We start from the raw sequence: 23,187 nt of genomic DNA on the forward strand, positions 1-23,187 counted from the left end.
ATATATATATATATATATATTGGCGTTGATATGTTCATACCACTCAGTGAGTCAGTTGTTTACTCGTGTTGCTCGTTACTTGCACACCAGGATAAATGGAGAAATTTAGGCCCAAGTATCTCTAGTCGTGGCTCTAAAGAGAAAACAAGGGATCCTAAGATAGTGAACATTCGAAGTTCTTCGATTCGTGAAAATGCATCTCCTCATGCTGCCATGGATGATCCTTCAAACAGCACACTGGACGGGAAAAGTGCTTCACGGTGTGTGTGTGTTTAAAATTATGTTCCGGAAGCGTTTACACAAGTTATAGGGTTTATCTTCATGAACAGTAGGTCAAACTCCATTTTGGTCTCTATCTTTTAAAACGTCACGTTGGGGATGAGTATTAAGAAGAAAGTTGTAACTTTTGTTGTTAAATTTTTTGCAATCAGATGGAAAATTTGGGACATTGGGTCTATTGGAATCATACTAAAATGGAATGTGGCCTATACTTAGGGACTAAATATTAGTTTAATCATAAATTATAAGGCTATGAGACTGACTATGATTTATCTGGTTTTACTGTTTTGTATTTGTTCATGTGGATATTTATCGTACTTATGTATTTAGCAGGTATAATGCAATGATCTTTGAGGCTCTTTCAACAATGAAAGACGTGAATGGATCTGATTTTGTTGGCATTCTTAACTTTATTAAGGTCAGGTGGAGGTCTCTTGTTATTTATTTAATAAATCCAACTAGCTATGCTCTGATGTTCCTACCACGTTTGGAAAACCGTGCTGTCGATATTGTTCTAAAATACATACTGGGATCTGACAAAATCTAAAAAGCATAGGAACTCCAAAAGACTCTATTTTAAAGGATGTGGGAATGCAATAATTTGAACCTTTTGACCATGATGAAATTTTAATTGTGTCATTTGAATCGCAAGCTTAATTAACCTTAACTTTTGAACTTTTTAGGGGATTTATAATATGATTGACATTGTTCTCTCTGTTTTAAGTCCTAGCTCAATTACCTCAAGTTCAAGTCCAGATAATAATTTAGTTTCTTGGTCTTTATTACTTTCTTTAAGCAGAATACAAAACACCTATGTAGAATTATTGTGTCTGATTAAGTCAAGAACTTATAAGCTATCAAATTTAGTTGTAATCCCTTTATTTTGAATCAACAATGTCATCCTCGTCTTGCCATCTTTATCTCATCGAAGTTTTGAAGAGATGTTGATTAGCTTCATATACTGCTATAGCAAAGGCATGACATGGCCCTTCCACCAAATTTCAGAAGATTAATGAGTACAAGGCTGAGAAGGCTTGTTTTGCAAGGCAAAGTTGAAAAGGTGAGTGATTCTTTTGATTACTCTTACAATTTTTTTTTTTTCATTCACGTATTAGATAACCTATAAAGTTTGTCAGCCCCAATGAAATAGCAACACTGCGAGTAGATTCTTACTTTCTCCGTTCTTTCGAATGCAGGTAAAAAATGGCTACAAACTAAAGAAAGAGGCTCTGTTGGGGAGTAAAACACCTACCCCAAAACAAGAAGACATCAGACCTCAACAACTGCAGAATTTTGTGTTAACAACTTCCGTTAAAAAGCTGAAGGAAATTTCTGATACTGCTGCATATAAAGTAGCTGATGCCGAAAACAAATCATTTTTGGCTGCTGAAGCAATGAAGGAAGCTGAAAGAATCTTAAAGATGGCAGAAGAAACCGAGTCGATCCTACACCTAGTGATAGAGATACAAGAACGATGTAATAACAAAAACATCTGTACTTTTCCACTTTCAGTCTTTGCCCAGTATTCTACTATCTTGGTATATATGATCTATCTTCTGTTTTTTGGGGTTTGATTGTTGCAGGTTCACGGGGAGAAACCGTCCTTTTGACTTAGATGGTCAAACTGTAAGTTAAATTAACGGAATCCTTGTAGCTTGTAGAATATGCTTGTAAATTCACTGATCCACTAGGACAAGTTTTGTTCTCCTTGTCGGGCAAAAATGCATTAGCATTTCCTTTTTCTGCAGTAGAAGCCATGTTTGAGATCATGGATAGATCAGGTTAATGTACCCAAAAAAAAAAAAAAAAAAAAAAAACACAAGTTTCTGTGTCACTTAGCTTCAAATATATCCTACTGGTTTTGACTTTTGGGAGGTTAATGAAGCAGTTTTACGTATTTTATACACAGATGAGTTAATATGGTTGTGAGTTCCTTGTATTCATTTCATTTTTGTGACATGAAACTTTGGTCACCTACGTGGTCTCATGCTAATATGGTATCGTTCCCTTTTTTCTTTTGGCTGAAATATATAGCATCTTTCCTTGATGTGCTAATACTGTACTCTGTCATCATTTTTTAGTCCATACTTTTAACTAGTACGAGTTATCCTGTAAGCAATTAAACTACAGGACACAACCAGAACGAAAAGAAAGTAGAAAATTCTTCATTTATGAGTTTTTGTTCTCTTCTACTAATTCCTTAGCAAACAAAAGAATAGAAAAGAACATCCAAATGCCAATTCTTTTTTTGAAAAAAAAAAAAGGAGCAAAAGTTTCTAGCATAAACAAGAATTGGTAAGGGTCCGCCCGCTACCATGCCTTGTGCCTTAAATTAAACATAAATTCTGTTCGCTTACTATTTCTTTTTGTTTTTCCACAATATTGAAACAAAAGAGCTTTGTACACTATGTTGTCTTCATTTTCTAAGCAAGTATAAAGAAAACTATCTGAATAGAATTGAGAAAAGAGTTGTGTATTGAATGAATGACTAACAGAAAATCTAAACTCTGTAAAACTATTGTAACTACCTATTTATACTGTAACTACCTATTTATACATAAGTCACACAGAGTTATTGAAACTTGTAGAATAAGCTTTACTACAGAAACTTATACTAGAAGCTTTGTAAACATAAACTTATACTAGAAGCTTTGTAAAGCTTGTATAGAAAGCTAAGTCAATATAACTAAAGCTTCTTAACAGCCTCCTCAAACTTAAAGTAGTTAAATCCTCTACTTTAAGTTTGCTTCGTATAAGACCAAACACTGAGCTTGAAATGGCTTTAGTGAAGACATCTGCCAGTTGATCAATAGCTGGTACATGTCGAACTTCTATTTGTTTTCTCATGACCTTCTCTCGAACAAAGTATAGATCCAATTCTATATACTTGGTTCTAGCATGTAGAACTGGGTTGGCTGCTAGATGGATTGTGCTCAGATTATCACACCAGACGACTGGTGTCTTTTGTGGTTGAAAATTTAGTTCACTTAGAAGAGATTGCAGCCAAGATATCTTTGCCACCACACTAGCCAAACTCCGGTACTCAGCCTCTGTAGACGATCTAGACATTGTATGTTGCTTCTTCGACTGCCAGGATACCAAGTTAGAACCAAGAAATATACAAAACCCTGAGGTGGATCTTCTATCATCAGCATCCGATGCCCAATCTGCATCACAAAATGCAACTAGATCTAAGTTTTCTGCAGAACACTGTCTCAAGTGTACACCATAGTCAATTGTGCCAGCTAGGTACCGTAGGATTCTCTTCACTGTTTTCCAATGAGCCTCTAATGGTGTTTTGTTGCGTGATAATTATGCTCGCAAGTGCACGTATCGCTAACAAGTAATAAAGTGTACACAAGTACGGATATCGATCCCACGAGGAATGAATCACCAAAATATGTGTCGGGAGTTGTATATTCAACAAAATAACAAGAAATAAATTCGGCACAAATTTACTAAGATGATGTAATTGAAATGAATGTAAATGAAATGAAATCTGATGGCTAAATGTAACAAGAATGTAATGATGGGATGTAAATTAGTGGTAAAAATGAGCTAGACTTGCTAACTTCCCCTCTACTGCAAGTCTGACTAGAATGTTACCAAGAATGCTGCAGCATTCTACTATCCTGTTAACAGAAACTCGTTGATGCATAAAGTTCTTCCGAATTGATTATGACTGTGGTCCCTCAAGCTATTTTCAACATATTCCTATGTGGATCCAGCTCTCGGATTGCAGATTTAAGCTCAGGTTTCATTAAGTTATGCAAGGTGAATAATATATTCCTATACTATCCACTAATCAAAAACTCAGCAAGCTCATTGAACAAGCATCATTCATGCTAATCCGATTAAAACTAACCCTTCCAGTATTAATCTTAATCTTGTATCCTAAAATTGATGGCCAGTCAAGAATAGAAATAGATATTAGCTCACATGAATGAACAGGAATAGTAGATTAATAGCATCTCAGAAACAACTTGTCATTCTTACAATATTGGTTCCATTAGCAAACCTAGCTACAACAACTTAGTTCATAATGATAGATACAAGATCCAAAGCTCCAGTACAATCCATATCTAGAATTAGTAGCTAAATAACAAAAGATAGTTAAGCTAACAGAAGAAGAACAAGTTCGGCTGGATCTTGGATTCCTCTGTGGCCGGCCAACAATGTCCTTCAACTTCCAGCTCTCTCAGCTTTGTATTCTCCTTCTAGGCTGGAAATCACGTGTTGCTCTGCTTTCCTCAGCTCTCTCTCCCGAAGCTTTTTCCTCTTTGAATAGTGTCTTTTTGTATTTTCTGGTGTCTTCGTACTACCCCTGTGTGTTCACTGTTTTTCAGCAACTGTCTTCTTTTTATATTAATGCCCGATTCTCTCTCTTCCTCTTTTTCTCCCCTTGGCGGCTGCCAACTTGTCCTAAGAGAAACATTCCCTTCTAGGGCAACACAAGGGCTGAGGTGTCACTGCTGATGTGCACAGTGGACCTATTTGACACCTCCTCAGCCAGCTCACACGGATTCCTTTCTGTCTGCATTGTCTAGCTAGTGCGCTGACATCAATCAGCTGCCAGTTAATCCCAGAATGTCGCCCAGAATGCTGCAGCATTTTAGTCCAGCAATTTCCTGCAAGGAACTCACATATAATTAGCCAGTTTTTCACCTATTTTACTTCCAAATTACCAGCTTTCACTTCAAGAGGCGCATCAATACGGAATTAGGCCAAAGTACATGCAACTCTACAAATCTAACTTAAAACAAACAATAAACGAAAACAATCACTCATGGACAAACAATTTTAGGCTATAAAACCAGTGGATAACTCTAAGAAATTCGAGTTATCATGTTTGCATAAATTGGCAAACCTTGCTCACACTATAGGAGATTTCAGGTCTTGTGATTGTCACATACTGTAAAGCACCTACTACACTTATGTATAATTGAACATTACTCACATGATCACTTCCAAAAGAAGTCAGTTTTTGCCCTGTGGTCATGGGGGCTGTGCACTCTTGGCATATTGCATCTTTGTTTTACACAGCAAATCTGTGATGTACTGAGACAAGTGAAGACCTCTAGACGTCCTTGTAACTCGTATTCCAAGGTAATAGTCAATCTTTCTAAGATCTTTGAGAGCAAACTCGGCATTAAGTTTGTTGGTTAATCCTTGGATGGCTGATTCATTACTGCCTGTGACCAATATATCATCCACATAGACTAGGATGTAAAGAGTCCATTGTGATGTAACTTGAATGAAAAGCGATTGATCTGACTTGGCTGAATGGAAACCAAGTTTGAGTAATGCCTGGTGAAGTTTGTCAAACCATGCCCTTGGATGATGTTGATAAACAAAATCGGCAGGTTGGTCCATGTACACTTCCTCCTGTAAATCCCCATTTAAAAATGCATTGTTTACATTAAGTTGCCTCACACTCCATTGCCTACTTAATGCTAGAGTAAGAATGACACGAACAGTGCTAGGTTTGACTACTGGGCTGAATGTTTATGTGAAATCAAATCCCGCCACCTGATGAAACCCTTTAGCAACAAGTAGATTTTCCTTTACTCTAAAAATCCACTTGCAACCAATTACTTTCCTACCAGAAGGTAAAGAAACAAGGCTCCACGTATTATTCCTCTGAAGAGCCAAAAATTCATCTGTCATAGCCTGTTTCCAGTGTGTAGCTGCAAGAGCTTCTTCAACAGTACCAGGCTCTTTTGTTGTCATGTATACTCTCGGTTTAAAAATGCCTCGCTTAGAACGTGTGATCATGGAATGAAGAGGTAATAACTTAGATTGTCTTGAGTGTTCTGTATGTTCCTGACCTGGTACACATGAGTCTTGGTTTGAGACTGAAACAGTGGATGTATGTTCTGGCACAGTGAGAGAAGTTTGATTGTGTAGTGGTATAGAGGGTGAGAGAGAAAACTCAGTCGAAGAAGATTCTGAGGTTGTTATAAGAGGGAGATGTGACTAAGATGATGACAAGGAAGGTAGAACACTGAGTGGAGCAGATGAGAGGAAGTTATTTGGTTCAACAATGTGGATGGTATGACTTGACTAGTTTTGGCAAAAGGGAATGAGAGTTCATCAAAGATAATGTCTTGAGAAACAAAGATTCTTCCATATGGATCCATATACTTACATCCCTTATGCTTGATGCTATAACCAAGAAAAGTACAAGGTGCGGACCTAAACTGCAACTTGTGTCTGTTATAAGGTCTAATATTTGGATAACAAGTGCATCCAAAGACTTTAAGTTGAGAATAGACTGGCTTAGTATGAAACAAAACTTCCAAAGGAGTTTTATTTTGAAGTAATGGTGTTGGCAGCCTGTTTATAAGAAAAATCACAGTACGAAATGCCTCATCCCAATATTTAAAAGGCATAGAGGCTTGAGCAATGAGTGTTAGACCAATTTCAACAATGTGTCTATGTTTGCGCTCAGCAACCCCATTTTGTTCATGAGTATGTGGATAAGGGTGCCTATGTTCTATTCCTTGTTGAATGAGAAGATCTATAAAGGCTTTAAACTCCCCTTCCCAGTCAGTTTGAAGACATTTAATGGGTAAATCAAGATGTTTCTCTACTAACGATTTGAAATTAATGAAGGTTTGTAAAGCTTCAGACTTTGTTCTTAAAAGGTATATCCAAGTGAAACGAGAATAAGCATCAATAAAGTGAATGTAATATCTATATCCACTGGAAGAAATAGTAAGTGAGGGACCCCATAAATCAGAATGAACAAGCTGTAAAGGTTTATGGTAAGTAGTTTGAGAAAGAGAGAGAGGCAGTATGTGAATTTTACCCAAACAACAAGACTTGCAAGTAGAGAATGAAGTTTTATTGATGTTGGAGAAATTACAATTATTCAACACAAGCTGTACAACTTTATCAGCTGGATGTCTTAACCTATTATGCCACAGTTCAAAATGGGAAGAATTGACAGTGCTAGTACAAGCTTGAATAACAGGAATCACTGGACTAGAAAAGGAGGAAGATGAGTTAACAGTTTAAGAAGAACAAACATGAGGAGATGGCTTGAGACTGATGTGCGAGTTGTCAAAAGCATAGAGGCCATCCTTAAGATGACCCTCCAGCAGCACCATCTTGGAAGTAAGGTCCTTAACATAACAAGTAGTGGGGTGAAACTCAAAGAAAACATAATTATCAGTAGCAAAGTTGGAGACACTCAACAAATTTTTACGAATTTCAGGGACATGTAATAAGTGTTTGAGAGTAAGAGTTTTGGAAATGATAAAAGGACTAGAAAAAGTGGAAGAACCAATATGTTTAATAGGTAATCCCTTACCATTTTCTATGTGCACCTAATCCGGACCAGAAAATTCAGAACTGAGCATGAGATTTGAATGGTCAGCAGTCAAATGATTGGTGGCACATGAGTCAAGATACCAATCCATATCAGAAGATTCAGTTGGATACCAAGCTGGATTATGCACTGCCTCTGGACTAGCAAGTATAGCACCCATCTGAATAGACTTAGTTGCTGAATTTGGACTCTGGCAGTGAGCCAAGTTACCTTGAACCTGATGAGAGAACTGAGAAGGACCAACAAAAGACCTGTCAAAACAGTAGTAACACTGCATAACCACATGACCTTGCTTTCCACAAAGTTGACATTGTACTTTGTTATTGTTCCAAGATCCTCTGTTATATCCTCCAAAATGTCCTCGGCCTCTGTTATTAGTATTACCAGAAAAATTACTCTGTCTAGGATTACTCGAGAAATAACCAGGAGATGCAGAAAAGAAACCGGTAGTTCCAGAAGGAGAGTATCCAAAGCCGGGACCACTAAATTTTGGAGCAGAGTTTGACTGAGTCCTAGTCATAGCAAGATTAACAGAAATGGAACCGAAAGGAGAGCCAAAACCATCACTAGACTTTAAAAGCTTTCTCAATTCGAACTTCTTGAGCAAGAACAAGGGATTCAACTTCTTCAACAGTGTATTCGTTAAAATTAGAATTCACACTGATCTCCAAACTATCATATTCAGGAGGTAGACCATTGAATATTGCATCAACATGATCCTTAGTTGAAATTTCATGACCTACTAGAGCAAGCATATCAACAAAGTGCCTAATCCGAAGCATATATTCATTAACAGTCAAAGAATCCTTATGAGTATTCTGCAATTGAGTCTTAAATTGAGACTTTTTGGCTCTAATTTGTGAGGCAAAGTATACCTCAACTGTGTGCCAAACTTGAGCTGCAGTTTCACAATTAACCATACGAGCAAGGACAGAATCATACATTGAGGCTAGCATCCATGACACGATCAGCTGATCTTGCTGTTCCCACTCTAGATACGCAGTATTGCCCACACGAAGGAGATCATCTTCTAGACAAAGAAACTTTAGAGGAAATCTCATTGAGCTAAAAGGAAAGTCTTGAAGACGATGACCACGGATAGTGGCAAGAACTTGTTGGCGCCAGACCAAAAAATTATTGTTATCTAACTTTGAAGAAATAAAGTGTGAGAAAATAGTTGTGTATTGAATGAATGAATAACAGAAAATCTAAATTCTGTAAAATTACTGTAACTATCTATTTATATATAAGTTACACAGAGCTGCTGAAACTTATAAAATAAGCTTTATTACATAAACTTATACTAGAAGCTTTGTAAATAGAAACTTATACTAGAAGCTTTGTAAAGCTTGTACAGAAAGCTAAGTCAATATAACTAAAGCTTCTTAACAGCAAGCAACCAAAAGGGAATGTCGGACGAGATTGCATTATCAAGTCTCTCTCGGTTTTTTAAAACGACCAAAAGACGACAACGATGTAAAGATATGGGATCTCCTCGTGGGGGGAGAAGGGAAAAGATTTGGAGATTTTGTTTTCACTCAGATCTCTATGATGAGCTCGTTCAAGGATTTTTAGAGAGCATGTCATAATATCATTAAAAATGGCAGATGGAATTTGTTTAGATTGTTTTTTTTAAGAGCATTGTCAATTGCATAATTTATTAGAGTACTACCTTTTGTAATTTTAGTTTGTTTCACGACGGGGTTGGTGCTATATACTTACAGTGGGTCTGTTGGGGAGAGTTTTGAAAAGAAGCTAATCTGTTAGAAGCGTTTTGTTTTTGAGAAGAGATTTCAATTAAAGTCATAAAATGTAGTTTTTTAAAAAAACACTTTTAAATAGACTTTAAAACTTATATCAAAATTTTATGGGGACACTATAAATTTCATTTCAACATTTTTATTGTTGTTAGAGGATTTAAAAATTATTATCTCATTAAGCTCTTTTATTCTATATGGTCCGTTTAGTAGAGTTTTTGCTTTTGTTTTTATTCTGTAGAAGAAGAGAAATAAAATTGTGATTTTTTAATAAATTTGTAAAACCAATAGCCTAATGGGTCAAAATAATTTTAAATTTTTTAAGTCTCATTTAATTCGTTGATTCAAATTGTATTAATTTAAACTTTTTTTATTCAAACAGAAAAATTCAGACAATATAATTTAAAAAATAATTCAAATTAATGTTTGAATGCACAATAAAATTATTAATCCAAATGGAAAATAAAGTCCGAATTAGTGATCGGATGTATGAGAACAAGTCATTTGAGAAAGTGAGAAAGTGCACGTGTATTTGTTTTGCTTGGAGAGAAAGTGGGGCCCACGCCAATTAAGGTGAGAAGTGAGAACAGCCTTTGCAGCCAAGTGGGTCCCACGCAGAGTAAAGTCAGAATGGTGGGAAAATGGAACACTGTAGAAAAATGGTCTGAAAAGCGGAATTGAGGGGGGGAGTTGAATCCGGAGTTAAAGCATTTTAACTCAAATTAAAATGGCTCATTCAGTTCTAATTAACACCTTTACCAAACTTGCATCCGAATTGTGGTTTGAGCTGAATTGGGTTGAATTGAGTTGAGTTACCCAACTAAACGGGAGCCAAATAAATAATGGTGTTCAAATGAAATTTATAATGCCTTAATATAACTTTGGTATGAATTTAAAAGTCTATTTAGAAGTATTTTTTTTAGAAGTTATATTTTATGACTTTATCTGAAAGTTCTTCTAAAAAGTTGAAGCGCATTTAACAAATTATCTAAACACTTTTAAAAACAATTTTTAGACATAAAAAGTTAAAAAGCAACTTTCAAAAAATTATCCCAAATAGGCCCATACCGATTTGTTAGAAGCGCATCGGTATTTTAAAAGAACTTTTCGTCAAAATCACAAAATGTAACTTCTAAAAAAAACACATTAAATATACTTTAAAATTTGTACAAAAGTTCCATCGAGACACTAAAAACCTCATTCCAATGCTTTTATTGCACTATAGAGAATTTCAAAATTATTTTATCATTAAACTCTTTTATTCCAAACACGTTGCTCCGTTCATTTCACTGATTCGAGTTTAAAATTTGGGTTTTTCTACAGTAAAAAGCTCTCATAAACAATCATATTTAACTTTTTTGTTACAGTAAAAAGTTCTCACATAAAGTCACATCTCAACTCGAATTCTAAACTCGAATCAGCGAAGTGAACGGGAAAGTTACAACTTTTACTTCTATTCTTTTACTTACTAAAAGCAAAAGCAAAACTCTTCCAAACGGTCCTTTAATTACTTTCGTCGAATGAACATCATGTTGTTTCGATAAAACTACGTGTCGTTTATGCTGCTTTCCTCTCCGTCGTTTGATCATAAGAAACGTGTTGTCCATTTACAAAACTTCATGTGTTTTTCTATCAAATTTTGCCGTCGTTTGTTTTCGTAAACGTCTTGCTCTTTGTCATCCTACGTTTGCAGGAAATGGTACTAGAAATAACGGGAGTGGCTTTATTTGCTATACCTTCGTTGGCCGCTGTAGCCCGCCTTTTTACTTGTCACGCGTTAGCTTTTTCTATTCAGTTATATACTTCTATTACGCTTTTTGATGGTTCCATTGTGAGAGTTGATTTCTTTTTATTAACATAGAGGCTTTTTTTGAATCTCTTACCTTAGAGGCTTTTTTTTTTTTTTTTAAAACAAGAGAGTAAGAGAGAAATGTAGGCTGCTACCCCTTTTAAAGTTTTAAACTTTAAATTTTTTTGCGTTTAAAATTCATTTTAAAATAATTTTATTTTTTGTATGAAAATAGAAATGAAAATATTTTCAATCTCAGACAGAAATCATTTTTAAAAATGAGTTTGATAGTTTTATCAAGAGATTGTTTTCAGTATAAAAAAATCTTTTAATGTCTCTCTCTCTACTCAAGAGAAGAGAAAACGGAAACAAAAAATGAAAAACGATTAAAAGTCGTTTTTCATTTCTCTCACATTTTACACTAAACTAAAAAATCATTTACATTTTCATTTTTTATCTTTAATTGTGTCAAACGCCGTTGTTTGCAATCAAAAAAATGAATCACAAATGGGCCTTCAAAAAATTAAAAGAGAAAATAAAATTTTGTATTAGCCCAACTTTAGGCTGGCCCAAAAAAAAATAATAATGAAAAATAAAAAAGAGAAAAAAAGGAGGATTAAAAAAATACACTTTAAAAATGTGAAGAGAGGGTGCAGAACGTGGTGTGTGCAAAATGTGGAGTAGTGATTAAAAAAAAAGAGATGGTGCAGAACGTGATGTGTGTAAAACGTGGGGTGGCGATAAAAAACTATTATGGAATTCTTTTATATAAAGGAGGAAAACTGTCCAGAGGAGATGAGAAGACTGTGCGTGTGTGCGGAACGGAAGGCATTAGTGTGTGCAGCAAGAGAAAAGAGTGTGCAACAAAATTTTTGCGCAGTGACAATCCGCAGGAGTGCGCAGGTGATTGTAGGAAAAGTAAGAAAAAAAATAAAACAAAAAAAAAAGGAGAAAGGTTGCAGGCAAACGTGAGAAGAAAGGAAAAAAAAAAATCAAAAAAGTGTGTGCGCGCAGGTGAGAGAACGTGAGAAGTGAAAGAAAAAAAGTGTAGGTACGTGTGTGGGAAAACGTGAGAGGAAAGGGAGAAAAAAGGGTGCGCAGGTGTGTGTGCAGAGAAGTGAGAAAAAAAAAAATATACGTCTTTAAAAGTAATATTTTAAAACAATAAGATAATTATATATTTTGATAGATTGATTTTTTTTTACACTAGTAATTTTAGTTTTTTATGTTATTAAATAAATACAGTATATTTAAATTAAGTCTTATATACATTTTAAAGTGTAGAATTATAATTTATTTCTTAACACTCTTTACGAAGATAAATCTCATATACGCCTTACGGTGTGAGATTTCTTATTTACAACTCTTAATAAATTTTTAATGTAAAATTTTTTAAATTATTTGTTACGATTGTTTTGAGTATAATTCGAGTGAAAAATTCATACGAATTACACTTTAAAAATTGATATATAAAAAATTATGTGCATATTTATATACACACACACACACCAAAAGTTCACGTGCTGTGATGCTTGTAAGACTCTGGCGCTTGCTGTACTTGTTGTGGAGAAGCAATAAGGGTTCATATATATATTTATATATATACGTTAATCACGGGAAGCAGAAGAAGGATTTCAATTCCTCTTTGAGATTAGAAGATCAAAACAAATCAAATCATAACAAATTATATTTAAACGGTGAATTTAATTTTGAATTTTAAAATTCAAAAAAAAAGAGAAAAGACAATAATCTCAAAATAAATTCAGAATATTAAATAAAAAAAAAGAAAAGACAATAATCTCAAAATAAAGTCAGAATATTAAATACCTTAAAATTTAAAGTACACAAATTAAGTCTTTTTATGGTCTTTTAGTTCAAAAGATGAGCCCATTGTCTTATAAAACCATATGGTAATTAAATACAACTTTTAAATCCCAAATTCAAATAAAAAAAATTCTCAACACTAAATTCAAAAAGGATCATTTTAATTCTTCATAAAGTCATGTACCGGGAAATTATCCAAATACAACTTTTAAATCCAAATTCTAAAGTAAAATTTCAAATCGAATTTTAAAATATATTTGAATTCCTCCTATGGTCATATATCGGTGAATTCTCTAAAATCCAAATTCAAACTTAAGAACTACGATTGACTTGATTTCCTATCGGATACGTAGGCAACCTAAAATTTAGGTGCAATTTCAATACCAAATTCAATTCTAAAATTCTCATAAAAGAGAAAATCAATACAAAACCAAATCAAATTTCAAAGTGCGTCAATTCCTCATAAGGTCATACACCGAGGAATTATCTAAAATTTTCAAACTCAAAATTCGAACTATAAGTGGCTTGATCCCCTAACGGGGGATGTAGGCAACTCGACAAAATTCACTGAGTTCAGCCGCAATTTTAAATCAACCCAAATTTCTCAAATTCACAAGAAAATAGAATTTATTGTTTTAATTGGAATCAAAATGTTTTCCCTTGTACCAAGGGATTGTAATTAAGAGGTTATTCTTATAATCTTGAATGGGTCGAACTAAAAATAATAAACTCCTATGCTAATTAAAGCCTAGATAGGTGAAATTATGTTGTGTGTGAAATATTATTTCAACATTAATAAATATTTTTACTCAACAATCGTTTCTCTTCCGTTTTCATTTTTTTTTCTTAAAAAACATGAAAAATAAAAATAAAAATAACTCCAAACACAACCTATAATTTGAATATATCTTCTAAATGGGTCCTTAAAAAAATCATTAGCTATATGGACCATTTTACAAGTTTTAAGTCTTCTCATCTAAACTCACCTATTGGTGGCTAGATTAAACTTTTGAATAAGGATTTTTTTGTAGGGAGGAAAATTTCTTCATTATATTTTTTTAATCTTTTAACGTTTTAATTATAGTCCATTTTGTTTAAATTTTTAATCATTTCATATTTAGGATAATATTTAATATTGATATTAAAGTTAAAGATTGTAGTAAAAAAGAAGTTGAATTTAAATTTTTGTAAACAAATATTATAGTAAAAAGTTGATACTAGTATTTTTAAAACCTTTCTGAGTTTGTTCAGAAAAAGAAAAACCTTTTCAGTTGTCTAATTTTAAAACCTTACATGGGGTTTTATTCTATTAATAAAATCTGCTAAAGAGGCTTTTTAAAATTTTTAAAATATAATATAAGATGAGAAAAGAAAAGGCTGTGTTTCAATGAAATACAAGAATTAGTACTATATTTTCCTTATAAAAATAGCATATTTAAGTTGATTTATTGAGAAATTATCAATCTTAATACTCTGGATGTCTGTCTCTGACAAACCAATATCTAAACAGGCAAATAGGTAATAGCAGAAGAAACAAAGGGGTAAATTCGGAAATTTAAGATTTGTATTGGAGCCAAAAGGCTCGTTCGTAAACCTAATACAACAAAGGGCCTTCAAATGGGAGTGTGAGTGTCTGCCCAACTATATATATATATACTCTGCTTCTTTCAACATCCGCCTCCCTTCAACTCCACGGCGCAGATCCGAGGAGTTCGGGAAACCCTAGCTCCGCCGTCTTCAGTCCTCTCTTTCTCACTCTCTCTTTCTCTTTCTACGAAAATCACTGCTTGCAGGTATATATACATCTCTCTCTCTCTCTCTCTCTCTCTATATATATATATATATATGTATGTATTTGTTCTGTGTCTATATACCTTTACGATATGTCTTGGTGATTTTTTTTTTGGTATTGTATGGAGTTGATTGGCTGCTTTTGCCGTTAGGTTTGTCTTCCGTCGTTGCTTTGGTTCGTGATGAGTTTCGATTTCGTTTGCGATCTGCTTTTGATATGTTTCCTTTTTTCTGTAAAAGTTTCGTTCTTTTAGCGGACGGATTTGTTCGGTTCGCGAGAGAAGTGACGAACAAGTAGTGAATTTCTGTTTTTTGAACAGCGGCAGATTTATTCCCTTTTTTCACGAGAAAATAAATTTAGCGACATTTAAAAACGCAAGCTTTTGGTTTTTGCCTGCTCTTGAAATAAGGATTAACTTTTGTTTTTTTGCCATTATCAATCGTGAAAAGAACTGCTAATGTCACCGAGTTTCTCTTCATCAATGGTGTTTTTTGCGAAAATGAGTTTCACTATGATTTATTGAAATATCATTTCGTATGATTCATATTTTTTTGGTACTAAGAACTCTCTTATTTCTGGGAATGGATTGCTTTACATTGTATGGGGGAGTGGGCAGTGCTGTGTTTGTTTGCTTTGGGATTTATACCTAATGTAGCAGATTGATACATGCCCTATATGATAACTTCTCCTGAAAGTAAAACAGGAGTTTAATACTTGTATTCCTACTTCTGTGGTTTGCAAGTTTGGCTCTTCTGTCACATTTTCTTTGATAAAAAGTAGCTACTATCTTTGGTGACAATTCTGTATCTGCATTTTGAGAGTCTGAGAGTGTAAAAAAGGTGGCAAATGATTTTCCTGGCGGTTTTTACTCTTCCTGAAACTTTACTAATGGAATTTTGTTTTTGCAGATATGGCTGGTCTGGCTTCAGAAGGAACGCAGTTTGATGCTCGCAAATATGATGCTAAAATGAATGAATTGTAGGTTTCTTTTGCGCAAACGTTCTTGTTTTTTGTCCAGAATAGGTTCCACTTTCTGTCACATCATATATTTGTCATTTGATGTCATTATTGATGGTTCTTATTAAAATAACTGTGCTAGGCTGTCAAATGATGGACAAGATTTCTTCACGTCATATGATGAGGTTCATGAAAGTTTTGATTCCATGGGATTGCTCGAAAAGCTACTGAGGGGCATCTATGCATACGGTAAGTTAAATTTGGAATTTGGGCATCGATTTTCTATCCAAACATCCTCACAGTCTTGTGCTTGGTAGTTTTAAAAATTGTTTGTATTTTATGAGTTCTACGTTGCATATATAAATGGAGCATGTTTCTATGGGCTAGCAAAATTATTTATTTTGGATTTCACTTTCAAGGTTTTGAGAAGCCATCTGCAATCCAGCAAAGGGGAATTGTTCCTTTCTGCAAGGGTCTTGATGTCATTCAGCAGGCTCAATCTGGAACTGGGAAAACTGCTACTTTCTGTTCTGGTATTTTGCAGCTACTTGATTATGATTTGGTTCAGTGCCAGGCCTTGGTTTTGGCACCCACTAGGGAACTGGCACAACAGATAGAGAAAGTTATGCGAGCACTTGGTGACTACCTTGGTGTAAAGGTTCACGCTTGTGTGGGTGGAACTAGTGTGCGCGAGGATCAACGCATTCTTCAAGCTGGTGTTCATGTTGTTGTTGGAACTCCGGGTCGTGTGTTTGACATGTTGCGAAGGCAGTCACTTTGCTCGGATTACATTAAGATGTTTGTGCTGGATGAGGCTGATGAAATGCTTTCTCGTGGTTTCAAGGATCAGGTTTGTCTTGCCCTTTTAAACTGCTTGTATTCATTTTAGTTGTCGTGGATAACTTTCTCAGATAATGTCTTTAATAACAAGTTTACATAGAGATTTTTTGATATACTAAAAGTAGGAAACCTTAAAATATACAGGGACATGTTCATTTTTTTAAGGCGCCGATTTAAGTTCTTCCCATTTTGCTCTGCTGTTGATTCTTTCTGTGAAAGTCCTTTAAGCATTTGATCGACGCTAACATAGACCTGTAGTTCTTTTAATAATTATTACGAATCATTGAAGCCCTTTAGGCTACGGAGGATTTGGTGAATGGATTGACTTCTAAACATGCTCGCAGTTTTTTATCTCATTACTAGAGTTAAAATGGCTTTTCAATTTTTTGGATGCTAACGATGACTATTTGCATGTCAGATATATGACATTTTCCAGCTCCTGCCATCAAAGGTCCAGGTTGGTGTTTTTTCTGCTACAATGCCCCCTGAAGCCCTTGAGATCACTAGAAAGTTTATGAATAAGCCCGTGAGGATCTTGGTGAAACGCGATGAGCTCACCCTTGAAGGTATCAAGCAATTTCATGTCAATGTTGAAAAGGAAGAATGGAAGCTTGAAACGCTTTGTGATCTGTACGAGACCCTGGCCATCACCCAGAGTGTCATTTTTGTCAACACAAGGCGCAAAGTGGACTGGCTTACTGACAAGATGCGAAGCCGTGACCACACCGTCTCTGCCACCCATGGTGACATGGACCAGAACACTCGTGACATAATTATGCGCGAGTTCCGCTCTGGCTCCTCTCGTGTTCTAATTACTACCGATCTCTTGGCTCGTGGTATTGATGTGCAACAAGTTTCACTTGTCATTAATTATGACTTGCCTACTCAACCAGAAAACTACCTTCATCGTATAGGACGAAGTGGTCGGTTCGGAAGGAAAGGTGTTGCCATTAACTTTGTGACTAGGGAGGATGAGAGAATGCTGTTTGACATTCAGAAGTTTTACAATGTTGTCGTTGAGGAGCTGCCATCTAACGTTGCTGATCTCCTCTGAAGAGCTCTTTTTGTTTCGTCTGAGGCAATTGGTTTTTTTTTTTTTTTTTTTTTTTTTTTCCCTTCGCTTAGTTGCAAGTACTATTTAATCCCCCCTTTTTTGCTCTTCCTTTTTCCCCTCCCAATTTAGTGTCTTAAGTTAATGTTTTTTGAACATATTTATCTGACCATCAAGGCCAACATAATGATATCCGTCCCGCTTCACTGCGATATAGGTGTAGACAGATTCTCATTTTGCACAGCGGTGAGGTGGGGCTTTTATTATTTCAAATTTTGTTTTCATTTAGGCTTTGTATTGTACGGTCCTTTTAATTTTTTTCCCTTGGAATTTATTATAAGAAAGATGGTAGTCAAGGATTGGTTTATCTTCTATTTATTTTATCAATTCGAATTTAGAATTTAAGTTTTGTTACAGTAATTTTTTTTTAAAAAGTCACATTTAATTTATATTTTATTTAATTTATATTTTATGAGTTGTTTGGTTAGTGAATTTGTATTTTAATTTGAATCGTAGTTCGTTATAGTATTTTTTTTTTTATAAAAAACACGTAAATTGAGAATAATTTTGAATTATGATTTTGAATTTATGAATTAAACGTTCACTTAATTTTTTTGATACAGTAAAAAGTTTTAACATAAAATTACATTTCAATTTAAATTAAAAATTTAAATTAGTGAACTAAATGGGTTCTTAATATGTTCTGTGGCCGTGTTCCAGTGCGTTTGCTTATCTTGATGAGTTAGTGCGTTTGCTTATCTTGATGAGTTAGTGCGTTTGCTTATCTTGATGAGTTGGTGCGTTTGCTTATGTTGTTCTTTTTGCATATATTTCCTGATAGGATCTTTTTTTTTTTTGGATGATTAGATTTATGGAAGATTTGCCGGATGCTTTGTAATTTAATATTCTAGATGAGACAGTGAGAGTTGTGTAGGTCCACATGCCTTTTTCTCCATAGCATATCTCTCCTCTGGCGTTGCAATCTTTCTTGGATCTATGATTTAGCTAGTATTTTTTAATTTTGTTTGTTCTTTTTATTTATTAGAGTTAAGAATTTAAGTTAAAAAATGAATTTATATGAGAAAAAAATACTATAATAGAAAAAATTAAATTTAAATTTTTATGAGAGAAATTATTAATAAAAATTTGAGTTGTGATTTTAATTAACAAAATGAACAGGTTAATATGTATAAATCATTTTTTATTTTACTCTTTGCAGAGATTAACTTTGCATAAATACAAATTCTCAAGGGTAAACGGTCTATTGTGCCCTATTTATTTAGGGAATCAATTAGTTGTTCGATCTCAATTTGAGAACTCGAGAGCCCGACAGAAAACTACTTTTGTTCAAGAGTGCCGCCATGGACAAAGATGTTCCTATGCAAATGCAGTAGCAAAGTTAGACGAGTAGCCGATCCTTTACACGAGTTGTTTGATCCTTTTGTTAGAATTTATAGTGTGAGAGGACCATTGTACACAAGTTCTAAAATCAAGTGGCATAAACTTATTAAACACTACTGTATTGATCATAGTTCGGCCGAATTACTTTTGTTGCCGGTTCAGCTTTGCAGTGTTCCAGCTAGTCTGAAAAATTAAACGATAAAAAATAAAAGAGTAGAAAATGGAGAATATTTTGATAAGATACGAAAGTACAACTTATTATTAAGAAGAGAAATGCTAACATCATTATGCATTTACTGACACATGAACTTTATTATTTTATTTTCTATTTAAATAATAATATTATGTTAACGGAGTTTACGTGTTAAACAGTGAACGCAGAGAGAGTGATAAATAGAATGACAATAAGAATAATGTTAATATTTCTATGCTAAAATATAATTATGACTTTTAAATTGTTAGATCCTCATTTAAGTCATGTATTTAATCTTATGTAATGTGACATGATAGTCTAGAGAATTTGTAGAGTACGTCTTCATATACCTCGTCACGAAATTCTACAAAGAAAATTACCCTTATCAACGCTCCCATCAGTTTTATATTTCACCTATTAATGATGAGCTTTGGCGAAAACCTGAACAATCGGTTTGCAGTTACACCGGCCTCAAAATTGTACTAAAACTATTCAAGGCCTCGTTCGTTTCACTGATTCGAGTTTAGAATTCGAGTTTTGCTACAGTAAAAAGCGCTCACAAACAGTCACATCTAACTTTTTTGCTACAGTAAAAAGCTCTCACATAAAATCACATCTCAACTCAAATTCTAAATTCGAATCAGCGAAACGAACAAGGCATAAGTGTGGCAATGGCAAAGTGGTCCCTTTTCACCTACTTGTTCTGCCCAAGTGCGTCTACATACTCGCAAAATCTTGACTGTAAACTATTAACAATTTTGTCAAATTACGGAAATGCATACTAGATTCAAGAGAATTTCTGAATTCTTCTAAAAGCTCTTAATTTTAAACAATTTAATAGTCTCCAATGATGTAACACTAGAAAAGATCAAGGTATTGTGCTCTGTAAAACCAAAAGTCGAGGGGATCGAATTGAAATATGGTTGACAATTCAACCCGCAAACTCTATAGCCATGCGTAATCACAAGTTTTGAAATTTGAATCCTTCACCAGCCCTTTTTAACTATTTTTTGCGTGTGTGGAAACTTACATTGGTTTTCCCGAGATTTGATTTTCCTATGTTATCTGCAGTAATATTTCAGTTTGACTTGTAAGCAAAGCATTCAAAATTCTTATAGAGTTTGTCTGACAGGATTGAAAAAAAAAATTTATCGGTAATTTTTTATTTTTTAAGGGTCAAATTTATATGAAAAATTATATATTTTATGTATTTTTTTAATTTATTATAATTTTAATCATATTTAACAGTTAAAAACTGATTTATTAATAAATTGGTCTACGAAAGAAGGTCTCATATTCTTATTACCCACCAAAAAGGAATAGAACAAAATAGATTGAAATGAATGACCTCATTATAAAACTCATATAAATCTCTCTTCCAAGTTGTTAACAGTCGGCGTTAACGATTCCACGTGTATAAAAGGCCAGTCAAACTTAGCAGCCCTTGCCTCATGCAAGCAAGATGCAACCAGTAGTCCCACAATCCTTAGTTGTGAACCAAACGCTTTTAATAAGTGCCACAACCACACTATTATATTCAACAAAAGAAAACAAACCCCATAACACGAAAAGACCAAAAACCCCATCTCGATCTTTTCCAATACACACAAAAAAACAAAGAAAGCCAACAAAACTCATTTCCCAAAGATAGTCCAAACTAGTAAATACACATACAACGTTAAAAAAAGCCGCTCCCAACAAAAACCCCTCTTTTTTCCTTCTTTTGTATTTGTCCCACATCTCTCATCAAGCTCTGATAATCATCTCCAATGGAGAATTACAGATCCAAGTCATACAGAGACGGTGGGATGCAAATGGATGTCTGCTATGGAAACAGAGGAGCCCCAACAAACATGCAAGATCTGAGGTGTTACAGCGCCAACTATGCAGGCTCTTGTGCGCCGCCAAACCAGATTGTTAAGGAGGTGAAGATCAAGAAAGGGAAGAGCAATATTGGGTCAACTTCCAAATCTTGGAGCTTCAACGATCCAGAGCTGCAGAGGAAGAAAAGGGTCGCTGGTTACAAGGCTTATGCTGTTGAAGGCAAGATGAAAGGCTCTCTAAGGAAAAGCTTCAGGTGGATCAATAACACTTACACCCAAGTCGTCTATGGCTGGTGGTGAAGTAATTGATTAATGGGCATTTTTATTTTTATTTTTTTTCCTTCTATTTGACTAAGTCCCTTTCTGGGTTTGTTCTGTTATGAACTGAGAAGCTCTAAAAATATGTTTTTTTTTTTTTTTTCCTTCTATTTGACTAAGTCCCTTTCTGGGTTTGTTCTGTTAAGAACTGAGAAGCTCTAAAAATATGTTTTTTTTTTTTTTTTGAGTTTTTTTTTAATGTTGTTATGTCATAGAATTGAAAATTCTTATACTTGTTGCTTCTTCTCATAATTGAATGTATTTATGTACCCTTTCTTATCCTTTCAGTTCCATAGACTGAACTGATCAAGATCTGAAATTGTAATGATATAATGATGAAAACTATGTGTATATTGATGATGGATGTTGTATGCTTTTTAACTTTTTCTGCTTTTGATTGTTGACCATCAAATTTTAACATATTTTCGCCTTTTCTTTTTCTTTCTTGGGTGGAAATCTTTCATTTTGCTACTTTCCTTAATGCACGAATTATTATGAGGTTCCTTGATTTCTTGAAATCCAAGAATTCCTCAACAGGTTTTGGTTTTGGCAGATGTGAAAGTAATCACAGAATTATTAGTTGTACTTCTTAACTTGCACCAATGGGAAAAGTTTGTTTTGTTTTTGTTTTTGTTTTTTTTTAAAGTAAGATTATGCTTTCTTTATTTAAGGGATGTTTGTTTTCAATGTTCGTATTTTGAATCATAATTTATAATTTTTTACAGTATTTTTCTCTCATAAAAATACACGTAAAATAAAAATAATTTTAAATCATAATTCTGAATTCATAAACAAATGTCCACTTAATGATCTTATGTAGTACAGTCACCAAAATCAGTTTCCTGATTTTTCTTGTTTCTCCAACTACCAGTTCAGAGATTTAGAACTAACTTTTGCTCATCGAGATCTCTCCCATGAGGTAGGTGGAACCGATTTCCCTAACTCATGAGGGTCAGACTAAGAAAAGAAAATGGAACAAGAAAACGGCGAAACAAACAAAGAAAATTTCCCAGACACAAAAAATTCCATTGGCGTTCCCAACAAAGAAAGTTCTTATTCAAAAGTAGGAGAATTCCACTTGGAGTGGTTACTGTTTTAAATAATCAGATCAATATTAGTTTTTATTAAATAATTAGATTAATATCAGTTTTTTGTATACAGTAAATGTTCCTCCCTACAAACATGAAATTCATAGTTTAAAACGTTCAATTTTCTTGCTGATTGTTACAACTTTCATGTCCATCACTTGCCATGATGCTCTATTTCATTTTATTGTCTATTCACCTTTTAATTTAAGAAGATTTGACAATTGAGAGCTATAAAATAATATATATTTTTTATGCTATTATGCTAAAGAATTCTCGTTGATATTGTAGTTAGTGCATTTGTTTTTAGTATCCTTCAATCTCTGTCGTCAATGGAGTTCTTTTCCGGGTCTCCATATAAATTTGTCAATCACAAAGTCGTCTAATACATAAATATTCTAATTAATTACGTGAAATACGTATAACTACAAACGATACGGTTAACGTCACGTCACTTCACATTGATAGTTGAAAATGCATTCAGCCACAGTCAGTGACTAACAGTTGCTTGCTCATCAAACACAACAGGTCAAGAAATCTACCCCTTTAAGGTTTAGTCGGCGCCTCAAAAACTTTTAAGACATAAATAAGGAGAATTCTATAAATAAATAACTAAAGTATTGTTTTCCAAAATTTAAACCTTTAAAAAAATAAGCAATGATGAATAAGGGAATTTACTCGAATAAACAACCATAATATGTCCCAACCATTGAATGTTTTCAGCTATCCAGATGAATCAAATTTC

The 23,187-nt window shown here is 34.1% G+C and overlaps 3 protein-coding genes and 1 non-coding gene across 4 annotated transcripts in view; all 4 read left to right on the forward strand.

Annotated features, from left to right (window-relative positions):
• Window positions 1-2,182, forward strand: part of LOC21396642 (telomere repeat-binding factor 4) — a 2,943-nt gene extending 761 nt beyond the window's left edge. Inside the window, exons 2-6 of the mRNA XM_024166826.1 lie at window positions 91-260; window positions 613-697; window positions 1,250-1,339; window positions 1,476-1,755; window positions 1,863-2,182. Coding sequence (XP_024022594.1) covers window positions 91-260; window positions 613-697; window positions 1,250-1,339; window positions 1,476-1,755; window positions 1,863-1,894 — 657 coding nt within the window. The 3' untranslated portion in view covers window positions 1,895-2,182. The remainder of the gene's footprint in view (window positions 1-90; window positions 261-612; window positions 698-1,249; window positions 1,340-1,475; window positions 1,756-1,862) is intronic.
• A 12,434-nt stretch (window positions 2,183-14,616) lies between these two features.
• Window positions 14,617-17,989, forward strand: LOC21396643 (eukaryotic initiation factor 4A-8). The gene is made up of 5 exons (XM_024166966.1): window positions 14,617-14,775; window positions 15,683-15,752; window positions 15,874-15,980; window positions 16,151-16,581; window positions 16,990-17,989. The coding sequence occupies exons 2-5, from the start codon at window positions 15,685-15,687 to the stop codon at window positions 17,623-17,625; spliced, it is 1,242 nt and encodes a 413-aa protein (XP_024022734.1). The 5' UTR covers window positions 14,617-14,775; window positions 15,683-15,684; the 3' UTR covers window positions 17,626-17,989.
• On the forward strand, window positions 15,432-15,537 carry LOC112091994. Its single transcript, XR_002902391.1, has one exon. It is a non-coding gene; the product is annotated as a small nucleolar RNA snoR98 (small nucleolar RNA).
• Window positions 17,990-20,847: 2,858 nt separating the features above from the next.
• Window positions 20,848-21,443, forward strand: LOC21396644. The gene has a single exon (XM_010089408.2). It carries the CDS (start codon window positions 20,986-20,988, stop codon window positions 21,337-21,339), a length of 354 nt encoding a protein of 117 aa, XP_010087710.1. The 5' UTR covers window positions 20,848-20,985; the 3' UTR covers window positions 21,340-21,443.
• Window positions 21,444-23,187: the final 1,744 nt, after the last annotated feature.

This window comes from Morus notabilis, unplaced genomic scaffold (assembly GCF_000414095.1).
Source record: "Morus notabilis unplaced genomic scaffold, ASM41409v2 Scaffold449, whole genome shotgun sequence".
Taxonomy (NCBI): domain Eukaryota; kingdom Viridiplantae; phylum Streptophyta; class Magnoliopsida; order Rosales; family Moraceae; genus Morus; species Morus notabilis.

Bases quoted from the DNA above. Each gene is read 5' to 3' on its own strand.
- LOC21396643 (XM_024166966.1), top strand. From the start codon at position 15,685: ATGGCTGGTCTGGCTTCAGAAGGAACGCAGTTTGATGCTCGCAAATAT. The intron at 15,753-15,873 runs GTAGGTTTCTTT...TAACTGTGCTAG, and splicing joins GATGCTAAAATGAATGAATT to GCTGTCAAATGATGGACAAG. The intron at 15,981-16,150 runs GTAAGTTAAATT...TTCACTTTCAAG, and splicing joins GAGGGGCATCTATGCATACG to GTTTTGAGAAGCCATCTGCA.
- LOC21396644 (XM_010089408.2), top strand. From the start codon at position 20,986: ATGGAGAATTACAGATCCAAGTCATACAGAGACGGTGGGATGCAAATG.